Genomic DNA, 23,049 nt, shown 5'->3' on the forward strand with positions numbered 1-23,049 from the left:
GGGGATTTGGCTCATGGACTCTCTTCCAGCTGCTCAGGGAAATACCCAAGAGGTGTAAAGCTCCATGCTGACTTTGTAGGGAACCCAAAACCAGGTCCCCAGCCACACAGAATACAGCTGTGAAAATCACACCAGGGAGGTGGCAGGAAACAAAGGACTTTGGACAGACAGGCTTAATCCATTTAAATTCAGTTTCTCTCTCACTTCCCCCCCTTTCCCCTTAACTCTCATCAGAGGCCTCTTCCCCCGCCCCGGGGAGTGGAAGGAGAGCTAACGCTTGTGGCCAGAAGAACTTGGAAAAGCCATGACAGCTCTGCCGCTTGCTAGGGCTGGAAGGCATTGAGGCAGATGCCAAGCAAGAAGAGGCACACGTGGGGATGCTGTATCAGCAACATCAGTAACCAGAGGGACCTCCTGATCACGAAGGCTTCCACTGAGTTCCTGCAGCCATCGTGAGATCCCCAAACCCCAAATTTGGCTCCAGCCTGGAAGGAGCTGCATGAAAGCAAGCAGACAGCGCCTGCACTGAGGGGTGTCAGGCTGTCAGTGCTCCAGGGCTGGGGTGGGAGCCCTGCGCTCCTCTGCCACCAGCCTCTGTACGTTCAGCTTGCTGCAGACTGAGGTAGGGATGAGGGCTGCATGGACAGACAGTGGCTGAGAGAGCTCCCAGCACAGGAGCACTAGCAAAAAGGACTTCTGCAGGCTGCACATAGGACTCTGCAGAAGGTAGGCACACAAGCCCCCAACCCACTCAATAGGCCATTTTCCTCCTGCTAAACATCTACTTGTTTGGCTGGGAAATATTTGTAATCCCAAACACACCATGCACTTTCTTTTGTGTTAAGTGCCTTGGCAGGACCCAGCAGTTCTCACACGCGATCCCATCTCTGCAAGGTCCCTGTTTCCCAGAACACCCCCTTCAAAAATCTCCCTTTATTAAGAAGAGCCAAACTGCCTGTTGCTGCCTCACAGGCTGCTCCCACGCCTCTCCCCGCTTCCCCAGGGCACCAACAGGCTGCACTGCCATGGGCTGGAAGACACCGAGCTCCCAGAGACACCAGCATTCAAAGAAAAGACACTAAAGAAAAGAGAAACAAAGGCAGGAAAGCTTTTCTTGCTGGGTCCCAGCTGTCTGGCTCAGAGCAAGGCAAGAAAGTAGGATCTGCTCTGCATTTCCAGGGCACAGCCAGAATAGCAGGAGAAGGGTAAATTCCACAGTGTAAAGTCTGATCCCCGTGAACACCAGCTCTTTGCTTCTTCCCTTTTGCTTTTTCCCTCCTTCCCTTTCCCTTCTTACAAGCAAGGCCTCGGGGATACGCCAAGCACACTGCCCTGGTGCTGGGACATCTCGCTAACAGCCCGCTAGCTAAGCGCAGCAGCACCTTCCAAGCACGGCCATGACCAGGCTCTTTCTTCTTGCATCTGCTTACCGTACCCAGTATTTACATCCTCAGTATGGTTCCCATAAAACAAAACATGAACAACTGATCACAGACAAATAAAACAGTAATACAGCCCGGGATGTCAGGAAGCCATACCCACTGCCTGCACACTAGCCCAGGCAGCTGGAGATCAAAGTTTTCTTATTTGCATACATTTCTTGAAATAATTTGCAGCTAAACTTGGTCTACTGAGGGGATGCTGACACAGTCCAGGGCTTCTCCCATAGGAACAGGAACGAAGAAACCAGATCTGTGCATTACTGCCTCCATCTCCAGGTGGCTGAGCAGATGGAGGCTTTGGCATCTCCAAAATGGGGGGCTGCTCCCTTCCTTCCCCTCCCTCAGCATCCTGCACAGGGAAAGCCTTCTTGCAAATGCCACGTGAAGGGCGAGGCGCACACAGATGGCTTCAGCAGAGCCCTGCACAGGCAAAGCAGGGTGCAGACACATTTTGTGCACTAAACCCAGAGATTAGTGAGGACCAACAGGTCTCGGCGGGCACTGAGAGGTGTAAGAGGATTCTGGCACCCTTAGGCAGGAGAGGGGAAAGACACCTTTAAACTGACCCGTTTAAAGCCATCCCAATCCAGACGGAAACCAGTCGCAGGACTGGAAGCACTGACACCGGCCGTAGGTAACTCCAGCCGCTGCTTCCTCGCCTGCAGATGCAAAAACCCGTCGGCGAGGCAGAGTTACCTGCCCTGGGGAGCAGTGCGCGGCTCCAGGGACCTCCACAGCCTGCTCCGGGGGTGGGGGGGGACACACACGGTTGCACAGGGGCCGGGGCCGGGCAAGAGCGGCGGAGGGGGGGGGGGGGGGGAGCGGGGCGGGCTGGAGCGGAGGCGGAGCGGGGCGGGACCCCCCTCCCGCGATGCCGCCGGGCCGTGTCCCCCCGGCCCGTACAGCCGCGGCTCGGGAAGAACAAAAGGCAGGAGCGGGAGGAGGCGCGGAGAGGAGGGCAGGCGGCCACGGGGGGGGGATAAAAGACTCAGCGGGGACTCCCCCCCCTCCCCATCTCCGCCCCATGTCTGAAGCCGCTCCGCCGGCCGCGATGGCCCGGCCGCCGCTGCCCGCCGCCGCGTTGCTGGCCGCCGCTCTGCTGCACTGCGCGCCCGCCGCGCCCGCCCGCCGCCACAAGCCGGTGAGTCGGGACCATCCGGTGCCTTCCCCCTCCCCCCGCCCCCGGTGCTTCGAATCCCAGCCGTCCCTCGCCCCGGTGCAGCCCCGAGGGGGAGCATCTCCCCGGCAGACCCTCGGCGGAGCGGGACGAGCCACCCCCGGGATGCCGGCGTCCTCGGCCAGGGAACGGCTGCCCGCTGCCCCCTTCCCCGGCCGTGCCCCGTCCGTGCCCCCCGCCCGGGCACCGCCGCTCCCCGGGCTCCTCCTGGCACGTTGGGGGAGTTTTCACCGGCGTGTTCCCCTCTGCGGAGCGAGCAGGGGGGAAAAACAAGGACCGGGGCCGGGAGGGTTTACGAGAGGACACGGGATCCCTCCTTCCTTTAAAGGCAGCTGCCTGCTAATAACACCCCCCCGCCCGCTGTGCCGGCAATTCTGAGAAGTGTTACGGGGAGACGAGACGAAGGGGATGAATCAAAGGCACGGGCAGGAGGGGAGCAGCAGGGCCAGGCGGAGCCCAGCACCTGGGCTGGGACCGCCGGGCCGGGGCAGAGGGCTGCGGGAGGAGACAGAGAGCTCGTTGTGCTGGGAATGTGTGCGTGCGTAATTGGGTTATTATATACATGTGCATCGCTAGTGTGCCATAAAATAATGACAGAGCGAATGCCCGGTAGCAGCCCAAGGGGATTAGTTCAGGTTCTGTCGATGGTTTTATTATCAGCTCTGTCATCTGAGCACTTTCTTACTTGGCTGCTAAATATGCTGTGGGCTGGGACTTGGCACAGAGCAGCCCTGGCCCCCAAAGTGCCTGTATTATTCCAAATGAAATGTCAATGTGCTTGGCTCCACTCTGCCTCTGAGGAAGGTGAGGCCAAGCACTTGGGTGGTGGCACTGCACCCCAGTTATGACACCGCTCTGCGGATTTCATCCCCATCTGAACGCAGCAAGTAGTGGGCTGGGAGAACAGAGCTCCACCTGCATAAAGCTGGAGACACTTGGCTCCTGTGGGGACGCTGGCTAGGCTGGAGGCTGCCTCGTGCTCTGCCGTGTGTGAGCTGTGAAGCTGCTGCTCCTGGAGGGACCTGCACAGCCTCTGGTCCTGGTCTTGCTGCTAGCAAGGACCTGTGCAGGATCCCTGAGGAAGGGAGAGCCAGCCTGGCTTTCACACCGTCTGAAGTTGGGTCCAGTCCAGCTGCAACGTGCACTGTTCATCTCCTTTTGCCAGTGCTTGCAGCTGCTGACTGGCTGCAGAGGTTGACGGGGCCCATCTGCCTTGGCCAGTACCCCATGAGTGGGGGGAATACACCAAACTGCTGAAGAGCACAGAGTTAATGCAAGGGTCCAGGTCTGCTCAGGCTCCTGGTCCATCTAATCCACCACCACACTCCTGAAGAACATCACCCCAGTTGGCAGTCTGCTGCCCAGAAACGGTTTCTTCCTCATCCCAGGCTAATGCACTGCATCATGACTGCTAACACTTTCCTCTTGGCTGGAGTAACTCCAGGTGATGCTCTTACAGGAGGTTTTGTTGAGAGACACCTTGTGCTCGTGTGTTTGACCAGCCATGTGGAGCTTTGGGGTGTCAGACCAATGTATTTCACTCAAACTTTGCAGAGACAGTGGCTGCATTGGTCTGGGGTTGGAGATGGACAGATGATTTCCCATCCTTTCAAATAGCAGTTCTCTCATCCCCAAAAGCCACCCGTTTGGGTTCTTTATTTGGTGTCAGGGCTTCTGAGAGTTATTCTGTTGCCTCTGAGGTAAAGGCAGCATCACGGTGGTTGTTCTCATGTATGATGTAAGTCAACAGCAGCGCACCCCATTCCTCTCCGGGCTGGGGTACACATGTCAGCACATAACAGCTGAAGTGGGGTTGCTGGGCTGACGGTGGTCTGTGTGTGTGTTTCTGGCCTCAGCCCTTCTCTACCCTCTCTTACTGGAGAGCTCTGCCGTGCCTTCACATGTTCACTTCTCTGGCTGCTTTGAGTCTCTCTGCACAAAGAGATGTTTCGCTATGTCTAACAGCAGCTAATTTCCTGTCTGGGCACCTTTTGCTGTTGGGTGATGAATGAGAAAGGAGCTGAGAGGCTGAGCTGGGAAAAGGGACTCACACTCCTATAAGACAGACAACAGTGACTTCCTCGAGCTGTGCTAGTAGACGAGGTGGTCAAGGACTGCCCGAGGTGCAGCAGGATCCTGCACCGGGGCTATTCAGTGGTCCAATAACAAGTCACAACAGCAGTAACAGGGTGGAAGGAATGAAGGGCTAAGATTCATTTTAAAGCCAGGCTACACACGGCAAGTTGCAGAAGGACCTGTGTTCTTTGTAGCAAACCCTGTAGATTTCCTTCACTTTTACATTAACACCTAAAGAAAGAGAGAGAAAACTGAGAGCCGAATACAGGCCGTGTCTGGTGTCCACTGTAAAACTTGAGAACAAAAGATCTGCAGTCCTCGGGGCAGTGCACGCGCAGACACTGAATTCCTGCATTGCTTTCGGCTCCCCTGGGAAATCAAAGTCAGTCCATTTGCTGGGAAAGTCTCTCTCAGTGGAGAAGTGGTGGGCACCCTCCCAGCTGCCAGCGTAATCCCTCGGGAGCCCTATCCTGCAGCTCTCGCCCTGAGCCCAGCAGGTTCCCCGCTGGGAGCACGGTGCTGCCTTCCCCACAGCCCAGGAGCCGGGGAGGCTGTCTGCCTCGCTCAGGGCTCAGGCAGCTCTGGCGGGAAGGGTTTGATTTGCAACTCTTTGGTTTGGCTGTTTAAACACTGCAGTGAGCGTTGGGGTAATTTTAGGCATATTTGTCCTCTGCTCTGGGAGAGACTCAAGACACATGTAAGCAGTTATTCTCCAGCGGGTTTGTTGTGTTTGTGCTCTCACATGCAACACACATGCACACCCTGCAGTGTGGCAAGATTTGGGGTGCGCAGCTGGCAAAGTGGAACAGGGAGGGAGCAGAGAGCAAGCAGGAGAGAAGCACTTCGGGGAGGATCCCCCACTCCAGCTCACACTGCACTTTACTTCCTTTCCCCGTGTATATCCTGCCCTGGCACCGTAACTTGGGGGGCTCAGCAGAGGAGGGCTACGCTGCGTAGGTCTTGTTGAAAAAGAACCTTCCATGGAAAAATTGTCTCACAGAGACTTTTCACACCAGAGATGCTGTCAGCTCTTCCCTAATACTCCAAAATACCCAGACAGGTAAATGAAAGGGTTCCTGGATATTCTTACATAGGGGATGGCTCAGCCTGTAACATGAATGGACACACTGCTAAATCTGCACAGAGCTATCCAGCAAAATGAAAAGCAGAGCACTTCGGGTGGTTCATTGAGGGCCACAGACATGTTTTTAGAGGTTCACTGGGATCTTGGTGCAGATGAGACCCACAAAGACAGACAGGTAACCAGACCTCCTCCTCCTCTTAGTAGGATTTGGGCAGGAGAGAGACATCACCATCTCACAAAAGTGGATCTGTGAAGATTAGTGGAGGGGGAAACACCCCCCACGACATCTCCAGGAGATTGGGCAGGGGGACAGTGCTTGCCTTGTGAGTTTGAAGATCCCAGCCTGAACATCTGAGCAACACACGCTCCCTGAGGGTAGAACATCCCCCCATAGGTCTGGAGAGGGCTGCACTGTGCCATGTGGCTGTACCCAGTGGGAGATGTCCTGCCTGTTGTCCTTGGGCTGGGCACTGATAGCTCATTGCTCACCTTAGCTTGGATGTAATTGCACAAGGAACAAAACATCTCAACGCCCTTCCTCCTCTGCCTGAAGTGTGCCGCGTCCTAGAGCGGTTTCTTGGTTTCAAGGGGATTTCTAGGTCATCAGATTAAGGCTCTTGAAACTTTTTGCTATCCTGTCATCCTGGGGCTTGTTTGCTTTGTAAGTACTCCTGTTTCTGGCAAACTGTTGCTTGGGTGACACCAGCAGCTTGGTTTTGGTGTTGTTGATGGACTAGACTCACAAACTGTCATGTAATTAAAGTGTCTGATAATAAAAATAGTCTTGCAGTGTTTATTCATTTGCTTTCTCTTGTTACTTCAGAGCCTGGGTCTTCTCATTCTGTCTGTGGGCATAAACATTTGCAGTCCATAATGCTTCATGTTCCATGTTGCTTAGGAAAAACAAACATTTTCCTTTTTTTGTTGCCAACAACAACTACCACCAAATAATCCGGAAATAAACTGTCAGGCCCCAGGAGGTAGTGCTTGATGGTGTCACAGAGTATGGGAAGTGAGTGGAGAGGAACCTCCAACTGTGTGTGCATGGCCAGGCATTGCAGCACCTCCCGTTTGGCCAAACTCTGGGCTCAGCCTTTGTGTTCTCTCCGGCTCAGTCTGCAGCGGCACCGGGCTGCAGCCCAGCACAAAGGAGCCAGTCCTGTAGCAGAAGTATTTTGTCTAAGCAAAGAATTTGTAGTTAGAGGCATTGGGAGACTCTGCCTTGTTCTGGGGGAGGTTGGATCAATAAATCTGGCACTGTTTCTGCCAAGCTTCCATTATTTTCACTAACAGTGCCTTGATCAGGAGCACACTTAGTTCAGGGTCTGACCAGACCACAAACATAATCTGTTTCTGCCATGATATTTCAGCTGCATCATTAGCACCTTCCAAGGCCAGTCTGCTCCTGGGACACAACCTGACTAGAGTGGAGCTAGCTCCAGTTTTACCACTAACCATCAGCTGTAGGTGTACTTTCAAATCCAAGCCCTGCAAATCCATGCTGGGCTGAGAGGCAGGCAGGCCAAAAAGCCAGCCATGGTACTCCGTGCATCAGGACGATGGTGCTGATCTCGGGCAGGAACATTGCTGCAGCCTGGTAAGGGGGTGCAGAGCCCCTGGGGGCACAGCCACCTGTCAGCAGGCAGAAATGGGGTGAGAGAACTGTCTTACATGAGAACTGCAGGAGAAGGCATCTCTGCTCTCCTTCCCCACATGTTCAACTAGGGGCAGGAGTGCTCCAAGGTGTAGGCTTATAGGTGGGAGAGGATAATGCTACTGGCCAAAGGGGCTGCAAACACCAGGGCCTTGACAAATACTCTGAAGTAACAGAAGGAGAAAGCAGTGAGAAATGGAAAAGCAGCAGCGGAGAGACCGAGAGGTGGGGAGAAAATCCATAAACTCATCCCCTAACAGAAGAGGAAACAGCCCCCAGTGACAGGGGAAGTATCCAAGACTGATGGGATTTGCGTTGTAACTTGTCCAGTCACTCCCATCTGATGGGGACAGGGGTCTCCTTTCATGTCCGTGCTGCAGAAGCAGGAAGGAGCCCAAGTAATTAGTTACACAACAGAGGAGACAAGTTTAAGTTCAGGACAGGCAGCAGAGTATGGACCCAGGCAAAGGAGAGCACTGGGCTTGTCAGTACCGGGCACTGGCCTCACTCTTGAGGTTATTTGTACACAGTTGCTGATACTCAACTGTAACTGCTGCTCTGGCTGCTTCTCTTCCTGGGAAGCTCTGGAGGGCGAGTACTGCCCAACACAATAAGGTTAAAGATGCTCCTGGCTCCTTGGGATGGCTGGGACACTTCCTGGGAAGCTTGGCTGGTGTTCATCTGGCCCCAGCGGACCCAGAAGTGATGGCTGTTGTGTCGCAGCACTTGAGGGCTGATAAAGCTACGAGGAATTGAGTGGGCAGTCTGTACCTCAGCTGTGGTTTCTGCTCTCCCGTGGGATTTGTCCTTTCCCTCCTGTTCCCTCACAGCCTTTCAGTCACAATGCTGCAGGAAGCGGCACCTTCTTTGTGAGGAGCTGTGACCAGCCTGCAGCACAGCCCTGTGTTGTATAGCTTTCCTCTCTGCTCTTGACCCTTGGTTTCAGGCCTGGCAGCCCCTCTGCGCTTGTGTTGTGCAGACATTTTGTTGCTCAGTCCCTATTGCAAAGCCCTTGGCTGAAAACTGTCCATCCCCATGCACAGCAGCCACTCCTGACTGCAGGTTATACTGGGAAGGGCAGTGCAAGTGGCTGCTCACACTTAGCCGGAGGCACAGATCCAGCTCTGCACTCAGCTGGTCTGAACACCTGCCCTGGTTGCAGGGATCTTCCTTTGCTTTTGTTTTTAGTAATCCTTTCCCCTCTGGTGGTGGGATGGGCAGAGTGGGGATGCCCTGATAGTTACCCAGCAGCCAGTGCCCTCCTCATCCTCCCCTCACAGGTCTGTACTAGCTGCAGCAGCAGCATAGCCCTAAGCAAACCCCTAAGCATACAGCTCAGGAAAACAAAGCAGGATCTCCCCAAGAGATGTGGCGTCAGTGCTGGGTGGGAAGGATGCAACCTTAAGCAAGAGGACATGTTATCTAAGCCTTGGGAAGTGCCTGTAGCAAGGCGTGTCAAGCCAAGGAGACCAAAATCTCCAGCCTGATGTGTCTCCTGAGCATTGTTTGGCAAGTGGTTTCTACCCGTCACATTTCCCCTTGCCGGCTGCGCCTGCAGTGGCATTTTCCAGCCCTTTCCTGCCATGGTGCTAATGTTGGTGCAGTGACGACAGGGAGACTCACTGTTTGTCTAGGGGCACAGCGAGCTAACAGGGCAGTAGGGCAGGTCTTGCCTCCTGCCTCCACCCAGAGCTGTTCGCAGGACCACCCTGTGTCCCTTCTCAGGGCCAGGTCTGGGCAGAGGGCAGGCAGGCTGGTCCTGCTTAAGGTAAGGTGGGGTTTGGATGGCTGGAAGCTGGGATTCATGCCAGAGGCCTTTAGCTAACCAAAGAGAAGAGAGAAAATCTACATCTGGTCTGCCTCTCAACATAGGATCCCTTAGGGCAAGAAGGAAAAAGGCAGTTCCTCCTGCTCAGGGGAGAGTGATAATCTCCAGTTTATGCCAGTGCCCCCAGCCAGTAAGGCAACAACTGGCCTTCTGGGGCGACCAGGGGGATGTGCTTAGGATAGCCAAGACAAAAAAATAGGAGTAAGCCCATGTGGGGCAGTCTCAGCTTGCTCACCTGAGGGTTTCCCAGTGCTCCCAGTTCCACAGTGAGGGCTCTTCCCAGGGTCCATCTTCACTTCCATGTGCCTTGGAGCGGCTGTCCTGCACCTCCTAGTCCTGGGAAATGAGACATACTCATCACCTCATGTCCTTGGACGGTAGGACCTGCCTCTGGTGGCAGAGGGTGCTCTTGAGTGCACCCAGGAGGAAGGAGCCGAGCCATGACACAACTGCCATTATGTGCTTGGCAGAGGGTCTCATCAGGGCTGGGAGCAAGATGCTGGCCAGGACAAGAACTTTATCAGCTCCTCCTGACAGCTGTCCTTCACAGGCACTAGCTGCCAGCCCAGGCAGGGTGCCAGGTGGCTCTTAGAGAGCTCCTCTCAGAGACACAGGTACCTCTGACCTGGCCGGGCTCCAGCGTTCACCAAGAGCAGCCCAGTGCAGCCTCCTCTGGGACCAGCCAGCTCGTATTCCCTCCTACTAAAGCACTGGATGGATTCTCAGTGCCATGGCTGATGGCTTGGGTAGGCTTTGCTGTTTGGGATGTAAAATGACTTTCTCTCTTTGCACATGTTGATGGTGAGGTTCCCATGGTGTGTGAAAGTGCACTGGGACACTGGGTTTGGGTTGATGGTTCCTAAGGCAAGGGCTGGCAGGTGCCAGGCCACCAAGCATGTCTGGCTGGCTGGGGAGGACAAGCCAGCAGGCTGGAGTGGTGACAGACATGTGAAAAGCTGGACACCTAAACTGCACCCTGTGTGACCTCCCTGGCTCCTTTGTCCATCTGTGCATCGCTCAGAGGCACGGGGCCACTGCAGAGCTGGGAGCTCAGTGGCGGAATTAATGCCAAGGGCTTCACACTTCATTCCAGCCCGCATGAATGGGCTCATTGTAGGGAACAGAGCAGCGGCAGCACGCGGATTACACGGCATCATGACAGCTCTGGCATCATGCCATCCTGACCTTTGTGTCCCGGCAGGGCATCCAGGAGAGCTGGCTTGGAAGAAGGCAGCTTTTTGCAGGGGAAGGAAGGGAACCCCTAAACACTAGGTCCTCACTCTGGAGCCCTATGGGGCAGACCCTGCCTGTCCAAGTAAAGATGTGTCACTTGCATCTCAGCTCCTCCTGCTGCTCAAACACCTTTAAAATTGCCTCAATGGAATCAGGCAAAACATCTGCGTTTGGAGCTCTGGCTTGTGCAGCATGGTGACACAGGGACCAAGCATCTCTTACTCCACATGCCTCACAGCAGGTTGGGGATTACACTTGGGTCATGTTTCGTGGTGGTCCCATTGTCCTGCTCTCAGGTGGGAAACCAGTGGAAGTCAGCTAATTATCATTAATTAATGTTGGCAAGAGGAACCCTGTTTTTCCAGCTAAGTGTGGGAGAGCCCAGGTGATCTTATGCCCAGGCAGAGCCACAGGTGCGGTGAGGCGAGGGAGTATGGTCCAGTCCCTCCCCCTGCAGAATCAGTGTCCTCTGGTGGTTATAGGGGCTGCAGGGACAGTCACTGCTGCTCTCTGCCCCATGGGCTAGGTTAAGTCAGCCTCAAATCCGTGTGTCCTGCTCTTCAGCTTGTGATGTCTCCTAGCCATGCTGAGAGCCTGCTCACCATGCCAAGACAGCATGGGGACACCACAGAAACGACAACAGGGAGCACAGCTGTGTGCTGGGGACTAAAGGCTTTCTCCCACTAATATCAGCTCTACCCAGGGCCAGAAGGGAATAAAGGATGTGGGGCAAAGGAGCAGAATTTACTCCCTATTGATTTGCTTCATTCTTGAAGGGTCTGGTTCTCATCCACAGCTTGTAAAAACATTTCCTGCCGGCCAGCTGCCAAGGAAAAGCAGACCAAAAATAGCCCAGTGCTGAGGAGGTGCCAGGGCATGACACAGTGCCTCCCAGGTGTGACCTGCCCTTGGAGCTGCAGAGCCCAGGGAACAGAGGATGTTTGTGGGGAGCAGTTTGTGCCCTAGCAGCGGTGGAACAGCCGCAGGCAGAGGTGGAACTCACCACTGCAGGACTGCTGTGGGCAGACATTCGCCACTCTGCATCAGGACATCTCTTCCCAGACGCCGAAGTCATGGCTTTACTTTTCCCTTTTAGGATGTGTCTCGAAAGCATCACACCTGGAAGGAGCAGAGTCCTTGGCTGTCTCCCTTGGTGAACGCTGTGGGGACTGGTGTGCCTGCCAAGGGCTTCCCCGTGGGTGCAGATGAGCAGGAGGCACTCTGGAACCCACCCCGGTGCGGCGTGCCGGACCTCCCGGTGTTGCCAGATGGCCAGAACGGGCGGAACCGGCAGAAGCGGTTTGTCCTCTCCGGTGGACGTTGGGACAAGACTGATCTCACCTACAAGTAAGAGAGGCCCAAAATGGGAGTCAGGATGGTTTGCTTCTCCCTCCCCAAACCTCTCAGTCTGATGTTCTCTGGAGTGCGGCACGCTGTGGTGTGGTCATAGAAGCTGGAGGGCAGCTGGGGGGAAGGGAGCTACATGCTGAACCACCAGCAGGGTCGTACCCAGCACTTCCACATCCCCTCATGCACACGCTCTCATAAACACAGCTGCCACTCACCCCAGCCCAAACACATTCCGCACGGCCATTGCATCACCCCTCGACACCCCCATGCACATACGCTCAGTTCCCTACATCAAACCCCTGACGTGTTGAGCTAAGCCTCCACCACCAGCCCTCTCCCGCTGCACCTTTGCCCCCACAGCCGCCCCGCTGTGGGCTCACCTCACAATTTATTTTAAAAAGACCTTTTTATCCAGCTGTTATTGATGTTCCCATAAACACAACTTCATTGTAAAGTTTTGCCCAAATCACCCCACACATTCTCAACTGTGAATCTGCTCATTAGGTTTGCAGGGGGGTTGTGCTGCCTCCCCAGATGCCCACAGGAGCATGAGTGGAGAGGTGAGCACACTCATATGGACCCTGACAGCATGTAAATCATCATGTGTTTAAATGCAGAAGACAATTCCTCATAGCATTAGGGGGCTGTAGATAACAGAAAGGCTTCTTACTTTTTTTTTTTTTTTTGGCCAACAGTGTTGAAGAAAGAAACACAGCAGAGACAAACACACACCAACACTGTTAATGGAAGGGAAAGAAAGCTCCCTCTGTGGCAGACCTTACAATCTGCTTATGTTATAGGAAGGCAGAAGAGGCAGCAGCTGCTCTGACTGAACCCAGGTTTCCAGGGGTAAAAAATGCAGAGATTGAGGAGGAAAAATCACATTACACCACTCCCAGGCAACTCTGTGGGGGTGGGTTTGTGGGGGACAGACCTGGGAAATGTTGCAGCACTTCAGAAAAATGCAGATCTGAAAAGCTCCCCAGAGAGCTCACCTCTGGGCTCACCAGCCAGAGGGTTTCAACGCTGATGGGATTTATCTGCTGCACATGTTGCTTGGAAGAGGGTGCTGGAGCAGTGCTTGTATGGATTAGAGATATTCTGGTGCTGAGAGAGAGTGGCAGCCCTAGTGACGTTGATCCCACAGCTAGTGTCCTTATGACAGCACGGGAGTGTCCACGGGATAGTAGCTGGTGCTCACCTCATCCTGCCTCTGTCACCTTTCAGAATTATCAGGTTCCCATGGCAACTTGTAAAAGCGAAAGTGAGAAGGACCATCGAGGAGGCTTTGAAAGTCTGGAGCGACGTGACCCCGCTGACCTTCACCGAGGTGCAGGAGGGTCGGGCTGACATCGTCATCGATTTCACCAGGTGAGCATGGTGGGCAGCAGCACCCTCCTCTCAGACAGAGAAGCAAGCTTGCACGCCAGACCCCAAGCCTCTAACCAGAGATGAGAGCTGCCCACACACAACTTAAGCACTTAAACGGAGACTCAAATTTCTGCTTTCAGACACTGGGATTTTTTTTGTTTTGTTTTTTTTTTGGTCAGTTGTGGGCTGCTTGGTGTAAATGCAGCTGCTCCGTGCTGGCTGTGCTCAGTACCGTTACTGATCATTCATTAATCTTCCTGGTACATTTACGTTTCTCTGCCCACAGGCTGTTTTCCTAAGTGTTTGTTTTGACTTTACATCTTCAGGTCCTCCATCCTGTCCCTTGACTGAACAACGTAACTGTCTGCCCAAAGACAAATATAGTTTCTTGGTTAAATGAATCTTGGCTCCTGAAATTCACTTTTGGCAAAATACACACGGGGGCAAAGATTTCCCTCTGTTGTGTGTTTGCACAAAACTAATAAAGGCGGTGGAGACCGTCCAAGCAGTGATGCAGTTTGCATGCTGTGTATTTGCCTGTGCCTCCCTCAGCTCCCTAAAGTGGCCACATCTCTCATGGGTTTCCTTCATTATTCAACAGTGGGCTTGGCTTGAGGGCCTGAGGGTTTTGCTGGGTTCACTGTTGGCTGCCCCTCTGCATCCCCCCACCACTCAGGTATATCAACTTAATCTTGGCTTGAGCAGTCATCTCTTTAATTCTTTAGGCTCCATGCTCAGCTTTGGGCTGGAAGCTGAACAGTGGGAGGAGAGAAATAACCCTGAGAAAACATATGAACTCCCCAGGGCTTGCTGTGTCTGAGCTCTGCTTCCTCAGAGATGTGAGCTGGGTTTGTGGCAATCGATCTGGACTGGTGGGATGAACTTGGGATGGGAGTGAGAGCTGCTGTCCCTCACAGTGGCTCCCCACCTTTGCCCGTATGATGCTGTTCACTGGAGGTACACGGCCATTTGTCTGAGGTGCAGTGTGTCTTCCCTCCAGGTACTGGCATGGAGACAACTTGCCTTTTGATGGCCCCGGAGGGATCCTGGCACATGCGTTCTTCCCCAAAACACACCGAGAGGGAGATGTCCATTTTGACTACGACGAGACCTGGACGATTGGGAACAACCTGGGTACGGTACTGTTTCAAGGGGAGCTGTGGCTGCTCCAGGATGCTTATCGGTGTGCTTGGAAATGATTCTGTTGTGGTGTGAACAGGGACCCTGTAAAACTGAGAGGCAAAAATCATTTTTGTGGCGTGCATTGTTGTCTCCCACCATTTACCAGCCTACTGTTAGTATTCAGGACTTTTCTTGTTCTCTTTCAGCTACAGCAAAGCTTGTGTACAGCACCAGGACTGTGGCTTCCTGGTGGGCTCCCCCTGTGTGGGGGGAGCAAGAGAGATGGCAGCTCTGCCCAGCCACATGCCCTGCCACTTGGGAATGGCACCCAGCATTGGCAGGAGCCATTAGAAATAAAGCAGGGAAAGGATGAAGGAAAACTGAGGCTCAAACAACGGGTGACACAGCTGTCTTCCAAAGGACAGCCTCAGCCCCCGTGTCTGCACGCACTGTTCACCATCTGCCCTCAAACAAGTCCATAAAGGGAAACCACCCAGGCTCCAGCTCTGTCCATGTGGCCTGGGAATACTCTGACCATAAACAACGCCACATCAAGTCAAGATTCTTTTTTTCTTTTTTTCCTTTTTTTTTTTTTTTTTTTTCTGCTAATAATAGATCCAAGCTGGTAGCTCTCTGCTCGGGCACTCAGGGTCTGGTGTCAGAGTATCTCATGAGACACTGCAGTACTGCCTGGGACCATCTGGATCAGTGCCCAAAGCATCAGTTTCTGCAAGACCCACCAAAATTAACCTAGGTCAGCCCCTCCTCCTCCTTCCCAGTTTATCTACAGGGACAAAGAAGCAATGACAAAGCCCGAGTTAAACCCCTGCCTCTCTGGGGTTTCCCAAACGTTTTGCCCATGTCGATCGATGTTCAGGGCTCAGATGGGGTCCTCAAAAATCGACATTACTGTCAGTTGTACGCTAACCTGACTCTCTATATGGGGCACAGAACTGCTGTGTCTCCGACCCTGCTTGTGCTGACCCAAAACAAGAACCACAGAGCACCATACATTTCTTCAGAAGCATTTCTGCTCCTGAGTGAAGGGTGGGCTCTGCTGTTTTTCACCCTCTGTTGGGACTGCCTGTGTTGTTGAAGAATTTCCTACATTCTCCCACAAAGACAGTGTTGGAGGCAAACCAGGAACTGAAAATGGATGCCAGTTCCCATCAGAAACCAGCCTATTCCATAGCCTTTTTTTCCCCCTACATCTTCCATAAATAAATGTTGTAAAAACTCTTTGCAGCTAATTGCCATTTAATATGCTTTACGATATAAACATGGGTAAATCCTTGACTCAGCTGTCAGTGAGACAGGGAAATCCTTAGCCTCATTTTACAGACGGGAGATCAGAATTACGAGGGTGCCTAAGGTGGGCTCAACCCGAAGCCGTGCAGGGAGCAGGACTCCACGTGGAGGACCTGCTGTGAGGGACACAGTGGTACTCCCCAGCACAGCTCCTTCAGGCATGCTGCTGTTGTTCACCTTCCCCAGAGAATCCGACAATAGCACAGCTGATCTGCCAACACTGGAAAGCATCAAGTGAGGAGCCTGCCAAGCTAAACAGCAGTGTCTGAAAGTTTGTAATAAATCACTGACATAGAAATCCCACTTTCTCAGCTGACCTAGATGTGTTGATTTAATTGGGTCAGTGCTGTGCAAATGCATCACTTCAACGTAAAGCTGACCAGCAGAGGAAGACGGGGGCTCACCTTCCCCTCTGCCCTTCCCAGGCAGGCATTGCTCCCAGCTGCATCCCCGCTGTCCTGTCCTGGTGCTGAGAAGTGACCTGCTCCCCTGGGGCCAGCAGGGAAATCCTGCTGGGAGCAGCGAGGCTGGCTGACTCACGTCCCTGCCTTTCTCATCACTTGGGCTGCAGCTCGGAGGATTTCTGGCTGAAGGCAAGTGAATGAATACGCTGGGACTTGTCAACAAACAGCCCTGCTCGCAGGCTTTGCTGCTTAATAGGCCTCTCTTCCAGCTTTCCCTGAAACCTATCAACTTCAAAAAGGATCCGTTGGAACCTAAATAACACCTGCCAAACGACACATTTTTGCATACTGAAATCCACTTTCCCCACTCTCCTTTTCCAGATGCTCCAAGGTCATGTATTCCTAAAACATGATCTCCCATAAATCTAGGTGAGTCTGATGAAGAAGGCCCAGGCCTTGACACTGGATAATGTTTTTATGGATCTATTTCTAAATGTCACCTTCTTGACACAGTCTACATGCAAGCAATAAATGAGCTCCCTCTGCTGTTTGTGTGACAACAGCCATTACCAGATTTTAATCCCAGAGCATTCCCCCGTCGATGCTGGTATCTTCCACAGTGGATATGAACTAAATGGACCTGATAGGCTACAGCTGTAGCCAACAACTGCTGCAAGGCTGGGTGGACAGAAACCAACCTTACCATCATGCCACCTACATCAGTGCACCAGACTTCCTTCTCTGTGGAAATTTTTCCTTTACAGAAGTGCATGGAAAACCCTTTTCTTCCTGGTAGCGGATGAGGTGCAGGAGCCCTTGGCGACAGAATTAGAAATTACCAACATGCCAAGGCTAATGCCTGAGTGTATGAATTTGCTCACAGTGCTCCTGAACCAGTGGATCCCTTAATTATGCCCCGAGCCCTTAAAAAAACCACACAAACACAGTGTAGAGCTACACAGGAAAAGTCTGGGAACAACAACCTGCGAGCACTGTAGTGGAGGTAGATTTCTCTTTCCTCATGCTAGACTCCTACAACATAGCTCAGAGCGCTGTCAGTGGCTGGTAAGTGGTAGACAGGAGCCCAGGAGGCAGGCGTCCTCTCTGCAGGTGCAGCTTGCCCGTCACACACAAGCAGGTAAAAGCATCTCCCATCTCTTCCCTTTGCAGGCACGGACCTGCTGCAAGTGGCTGCTCATGAGTTTGGCCACGTCCTGGGCCTGCAGCACACGGCTGTCTCCAAGTCACTTATGTCTCCTTTCTACATCTTCCGCTACCCACTAAGCCTGAGTGAGGATGATAAGCAAGGTATCCAGTACCTCTATGGGAAACCCAAATTGGATCCTGACCCAACCCCAACTCAGCCAGCAGAGCTGCCTCAGCCGGACCTTGAAACAAATGAGATCACCAACGTGGAGGTGAGTGAGCAGCTTGTCCGTGTCCTCCTCTAACACCATGGCTGGCACTGGCCTCACCAGGAGGCCAGCAGCAGGCTTACACATGGTTTGGTGTCTGTGGCTTCCACTCGTGCTGCTGAGCCCAGGTCCAGACCCCGTGAGGTCCCAGCCAGCCTGGGATGTGCAGGTAGGGGATCTCTGGGCAGCATGTGCCACCCAAAACTGGCTGAAAGCAGGACGGTTGCCTGGACACAGGGACTTGCCGTCCGTTGAACCCAGCCTGGGCGAGGGGGGCTCCCACCAGTCCAAGCTCCTGATCAGCCATGCTTTGGCAGTCTGTGCAGCCTGATGCCTGCGACACAGCTTTCGACGCCGCGTCCACCATCCGAGGGGAGCTGTTCTTCTTCAAGTCCCGCTACGTGTGGCGGCTCCGAGCTGGAAAGCTGCAGGATGGCTACCCAGCTCTGGCCTCCCGCCACTGGCAGGGGATCCCCAGCTCTGTCGATGCCACCTTTGAGGACCCTCTGGGCAATATCTGGTTTTTCCAAGGTAAGAGCTGGACTGGGATCAGACAGCTTGGAAATGCAACTCCTTTACTTAGGGGTATTCAGGACCCAACAAGTTCCTGGGAGGATAAACCTTCTGGGCATCCTCAGCAATCCAGTGATCCTTGTTATTTGTTTCCTCTGTTCAGTTGAAACTTTTTAGCAGATATTGAGGGGGGAAGAGAAAAGGAGGAGTCACTTTTAGTTTAGACACAGCCACAATATCCCATTCTTCTCTGGAATGCAAACATTTGCTCTGAACCTCTGCCCTGGCAATGCTGCTGGCAGAGGAAGAGGAAGGAAACACTTGCTCCATCTCCCATCTGTGCCAGAAGAGAGCCCCTGGCAGCTTCACTGGTTGTGAAACCCCTGTGCCTGTGCCCCTGAAGGCCGGCTCAGAGGATGGACAGCATCTTCTCTGCTCCTCAGAGACCTGGATGCAGAGCTTCTGTAGTACCCCCAGACTGAACAAGCTTACAGGGAGCCTGTGTGCAGAGCCAGGGAACCTCCAGCCATCACAGGGGTTAAAACCCAATCACCCGCGGCAGGGGCAAGCCTCCTCTTGGCCACCTCTGGAGTTCAAGGCCAGCAACAAACCCCATTTCAGCTCCACTGTTTTCTTTAATGCTCTTTACAAGTATAAATTTAATAGCAGGGATGCAGAATGACGTAGGCACCCAGCTGCCCTGGGTGTGCACGCCCTGTCTGAGCACCATGAGACCGAGTAGCAGAAAGCACACCACGCGGCTCAGCAGGCAGTGTTCCTGCATAAACAGATTACTTAGCACCTGACCTGCACACAAGGACTTACAGTGCTAAAATTGGCATGCTCCTACCATGAGTTAAAATGAGATAAGGGGAAAGTATTACACGCCGTAGGCTAATTACAGAGATTCCCATTTTAATCTGGAAATATGCTTCCAGTCTTTATTTCAACTTGGCAAAGTCTTCCTGGTTTCTTTAGCTTGCTCCCTTACAGCCACATGCCCCTTTATGCCTGTGCATGCCCACATACGTTCTCCCTCCAAGCACTGAGTTTGCAGGGTAGAGACTGGTCCCTCCAGCCAAGTCTTTTATTATAACTTCCACAAATAGAGAAAAGACAGCTGCTAAAATGGTGCTCCTCATCCCACCGCTGATACCCTCCAGGTTGGACCGCGATGGGAAGTCAACTTCTTGCAGTGACGGTACTTTGGGCACCCATCGGTGACAGTGTCCTTGACACTGGTGAAGTTTTTGCCTCTCAAGCACAGCTTTCCTTGGGAGCTTTGCCAAGGCACCAGTTGCACAGTTCACTGACAATTTATCAGACACCAAAGAGCTTCTGACCCCTTGCCTCCTTTTTCTGTCTCCTCACCAGATTCTCAGTACTGGATTTACGATGGTGAGAGACAGGTGTCTGGTCCCACCCCGATTGTGGAGCTGGGCCTCCCTGCATCCCCTGTGCAGGCAGCTCTGGTGTGGGGGGCTGAGAAGAACAAGATCTACATCTTCAGCGGAGGCGACTACTGGCGCTTCAACCCGAACACTCGCCAGGTGGACAACATCTACCCCCGGACCATGGCCGACTGGCGCGGCGTCCCTCAGGAGATTGACGCGGCTTTTCAGGATGAGTTTGGTCAGTGCAACAGGGACGTGGCCTGCTCTAGGGTGGGCGCTCAGGCTGATGCCACTGCCCAGCAGGAAGAACTGGGCAGATATAGACATTTGGTAATAGTGTACACTTCCCAGCCACAGCACATGCCATATAGTGTAGAGACAGGGGCAGCACACTTCAGTGGGTAGGGAACTGAGACTTCTCCCATAAAAGTGAGAAATTTTATCACTGTTAATTTTAACAATCAACGGTTAAGTGTCTGATAGAGAGAATTCAAACTTCTGACCAAGAAATGGCCACAGTCCTACCCAGCTGTTGCCACTCCCAACAAAGAAAGTGATGATGTCTTCACAAGCTCCCTGTCATAGGCCCTGCTCAGGTCCTAGACATCCTCTGCCCTCTCAGGGCCAGGTCACTACATGGGTACAACATATTTTGAACCATCAGGAATATAAAATAAAATCCATCCAGTTTAATCTCCCATTAAAACTAAAACAGTGTCAAAGAACAGTGTAAGTCACAAGCCCAGACTCAAGTGAAATGAATCTAGCAGCAATCTAGCAGCATCTCCTGCCTCATCCAGGCTCTCTGTTGGTACTGCACATGCTGCAGAGCATCAGCTAGACAAAATGCCAGGGAAGAGCTCAGAGCCACACAAACCCTGTCTCTTCTCACCCTTCCTCTCTCACCCACAGGATTTGCCTATTTCCTGAGAGGCCGAGATTACTGGAAGTTCGACCCAGTCCAGGTGAAGGTGCTGGAGGGCTACCCACGCCAGATCAGCCAGGACTTCTTCAGCTGTACACCTTCCTCCAACACCTTCAGATGAGGGGGATGCCTGTGTCCTCCACACTCCCCTTTCACCACCCTTGCCGCCAGCAGTCACACAGGGGGTTCTCTCTGCCCTTCCTGGCTTCCTTCTGGGCTCACCATTTGACACAACAGGTGTCTGTCACAACAAGCAACAAAGTTTGCTCCTCTCCAGTTCCAGCAGACCCAGATTCAGTTGCTATCAGTGTAAAAGCATCTGCTATGCTCTTAGCAGGCGAGAGCAGCCACAAAACGCTTAATGTGGCCATGCTCTTCTAGCAACAGCATCCCAAAAGCCATCAAGCCAGCCTGGAACAGGATGATGCTCTCCTAATTAACCTGGACCCCATCATACATAACTGATCTGACAGCATTTCCTATGTTTACATAGCTGACAACAGCAGCCCTTTGCTGTTCCAGACGTTGGCCTGGGAGGAGGATTCCATGCAGCCACCTTCCTCAGCCTTAGCCAGGGCCTTTGAAGGACACTGACTGTACCTGTGGAGGACTGCAGACGTGTGGCTGCTGCCAGGGTCGCATCACCAGGGCTGCAGTGGTGACTGCCAGGACCCTGCCACAGCCCTACACCCGGTTTTATGTTGTATCACTATTATGCGTTAGGATTTTATACTGATTTGTACATAGACAAGGGGCCCCCTTCCTTCCATGGTGCTGGGTGCCAGTGCTGGACACTGCCCCGTCGCTCCCTGTGCTCGGACCCAGTTAGGTTCCCCATCCTGGGTTGCTCACGACTGCACTGACAGGTCTTGTACCACCATTCCCAGTCCTGCCTGGACACCAGGCTGGGGGCTGGCACCGTACAGCCCCACCCCAGCTCTTTGCACACCCCTAGTTACTACATAATCTTATGCCAAAACAGACAAACCAACCAACCAACCAACTCACCCACCCAAAGGGGCCGCGGTTTCTTCCCTTTTCACCTTTCAACCCACCCGTGCCCCTCGTCGCTGCCTGCCCCAGGTGACCGGCTGGAGACACCGCCCCCCCTCCCCCCTCAGTACCACAGCCCCGAGGTCCCCCACGAGCGCAGCTGTAAACGCCCGCAGAGCACATCCAGCCCCTCCTCCGCACCGAACGCGCGTGGGGTTACCGTCTGTGTATTTATGTGCCGCCCCGCGCCAATAAACCGCCTCTTTTGTAAGCACCGCCCTCCCGGCTCCTTCCCGCCCGCTCACGGCTGCCCTCAGGCGGGCCCCGCCCCCGGCGCGGCAGGCGCATGCGCACAGCGCAGGCTAGAGCAGGCCGCGGCGCCGCCCGTTGTCGGTCCCGCCGCCGCCGCCGGCCTTTCGGGACACCGGGCGCGCCCGCCGCCCGCCGCCGCCGCCGCGATGATGATGATGGCGCTGAGCAAGACCTTCGGGCAGAAGCCCGTCAAGTTCCAGCTGGAGGAGGACGGCGAGTTCTACATGATCGGCTCCGAGGTGCGGCCCGGCGCACTGGGGCGCGGACGGGCGGCGGGCCGGGCCGGGGGAGCTGGCGGGGCGTGGGGAGCGGGCTGGGGGCGGCTCCGGCGGGGGGGCAGCGGGGTCTCGGCCGAGGGGAGCACCGACCTTCCAGGCCCCACTGCCCCAGAGCCCCGGCCGCGCTGGGACCACTGTTCCCAGCGAGGGCGGCCTTCGGGCACGCGCACGAGCAGGCAGAAGTGGGATCCGCGCCTGATCGCAGCTTCAGGCCCCGCTCCCGGGGACTCTCCTCATGAATTCTTGTCGCCCGTTTGGTAAGAGTTTCGGATCCTTTGACGCGCTGCGAGCCAGCTGAGCCCACACCTAGGCCTTTGTGCTCAGTAACAACACCGGGATCAGCCAGCGCCGCTCCTTCAGCCCTGTGCACGAGTCGTGCCAGCAAGTGCCGGTGTGCAGCACTGTAGCACCCCGGTGTACGTGCTGACACTGCCTTCTCGTGCTGAGAGTCTGTTCCGCCTCCCCGAAGAAGATTATTGAAGCAAGAAGCGTCGGTGCTTCAGCACCAGGGAAATGATTGCAGTTGGAAACAGGAAAAAAAAACCATCTTAGCCCCCTGATACAAAAAATGAAATATTGGATAAGTTAAATTGCCAGCTGTATAGGTTGAGCAGGGGCTAAAGGCCCCTCACGCTCTCATATGAAATGTAGTTTGAATGAACTGTAACTGCAGTCATCTAATCTTTGAGATTGCCATACCAGACACATGGAAGGAGAAGAAGGGTTGCCTTTTTTATCTGCCATTAACTTCTGTCTGTTGATAAGCACTGTGGAACAACAGATTTAGTTACAATTTACCTGAAAACAGATGTTGAGATCAAAATGAGTCCTGTCAAACAAAGACTAGAAACCTTATTGTGTGGCAGCCTGTCAGTGTACTACAAGTCTAAAATTTGATTTTGTAGTCTAGAATAGTTATGTTGTTCAGCAAGTCCTGCTGTGGCCTTCAGCACTGGTGAGAATCTTGTGCCAGGAAGAACAGAACTGCTTTACAGGTGTTTGGTAAATTTGAGGGGAGGATTATGAGCTGCGATCACATTTTACATGTTCAAAGGATTTAAAACAAAATAAAAGACTCTGGGCATTCGCTGTATTCAGGCAATGTCTAGATGGCACAGAGGTTCACAGTAAAAATTATACCCAGCTCTCTGACAATTACCTGGTTTATTT

At 53.6% G+C, this 23,049-nt stretch overlaps 2 protein-coding genes across 2 annotated transcripts in view; both read left to right on the forward strand.

Moving 5' to 3' along the window:
- Positions 1-2,328: 2,328 nt before the first annotated feature.
- Positions 2,329-21,560, forward strand: MMP11 (matrix metallopeptidase 11). Its single transcript, XM_033001395.2, has 8 exons — positions 2,329-2,583; positions 11,591-11,841; positions 13,072-13,215; positions 14,216-14,349; positions 17,220-17,467; positions 17,782-17,995; positions 19,352-19,609; positions 20,284-21,560. Exons 1-8 carry the CDS (start codon positions 2,467-2,469, stop codon positions 20,415-20,417), a joined length of 1,500 nt encoding a protein of 499 aa, XP_032857286.2. The 5' UTR covers positions 2,329-2,466; the 3' UTR covers positions 20,418-21,560.
- An 85-nt stretch (positions 21,561-21,645) lies between these two features.
- The window catches only part of SMARCB1 (SWI/SNF related, matrix associated, actin dependent regulator of chromatin, subfamily b, member 1), a 12,663-nt gene continuing 11,259 nt past the window's right edge, over positions 21,646-23,049 (forward strand). Inside the window, exon 1 of the mRNA XM_033001436.2 lies at positions 21,646-21,840. Coding sequence (XP_032857327.2) covers positions 21,748-21,840 — 93 coding nt within the window. The 5' untranslated portion in view covers positions 21,646-21,747. The remainder of the gene's footprint in view (positions 21,841-23,049) is intronic.

Source organism: Tyto alba, unplaced genomic scaffold (assembly GCF_018691265.1).
Source record: "Tyto alba isolate M040663 unplaced genomic scaffold, T.alba_DEE_v4.0 Super-Scaffold_44, whole genome shotgun sequence".
NCBI lineage: Eukaryota > Metazoa > Chordata > Aves > Strigiformes > Tytonidae > Tyto > Tyto alba.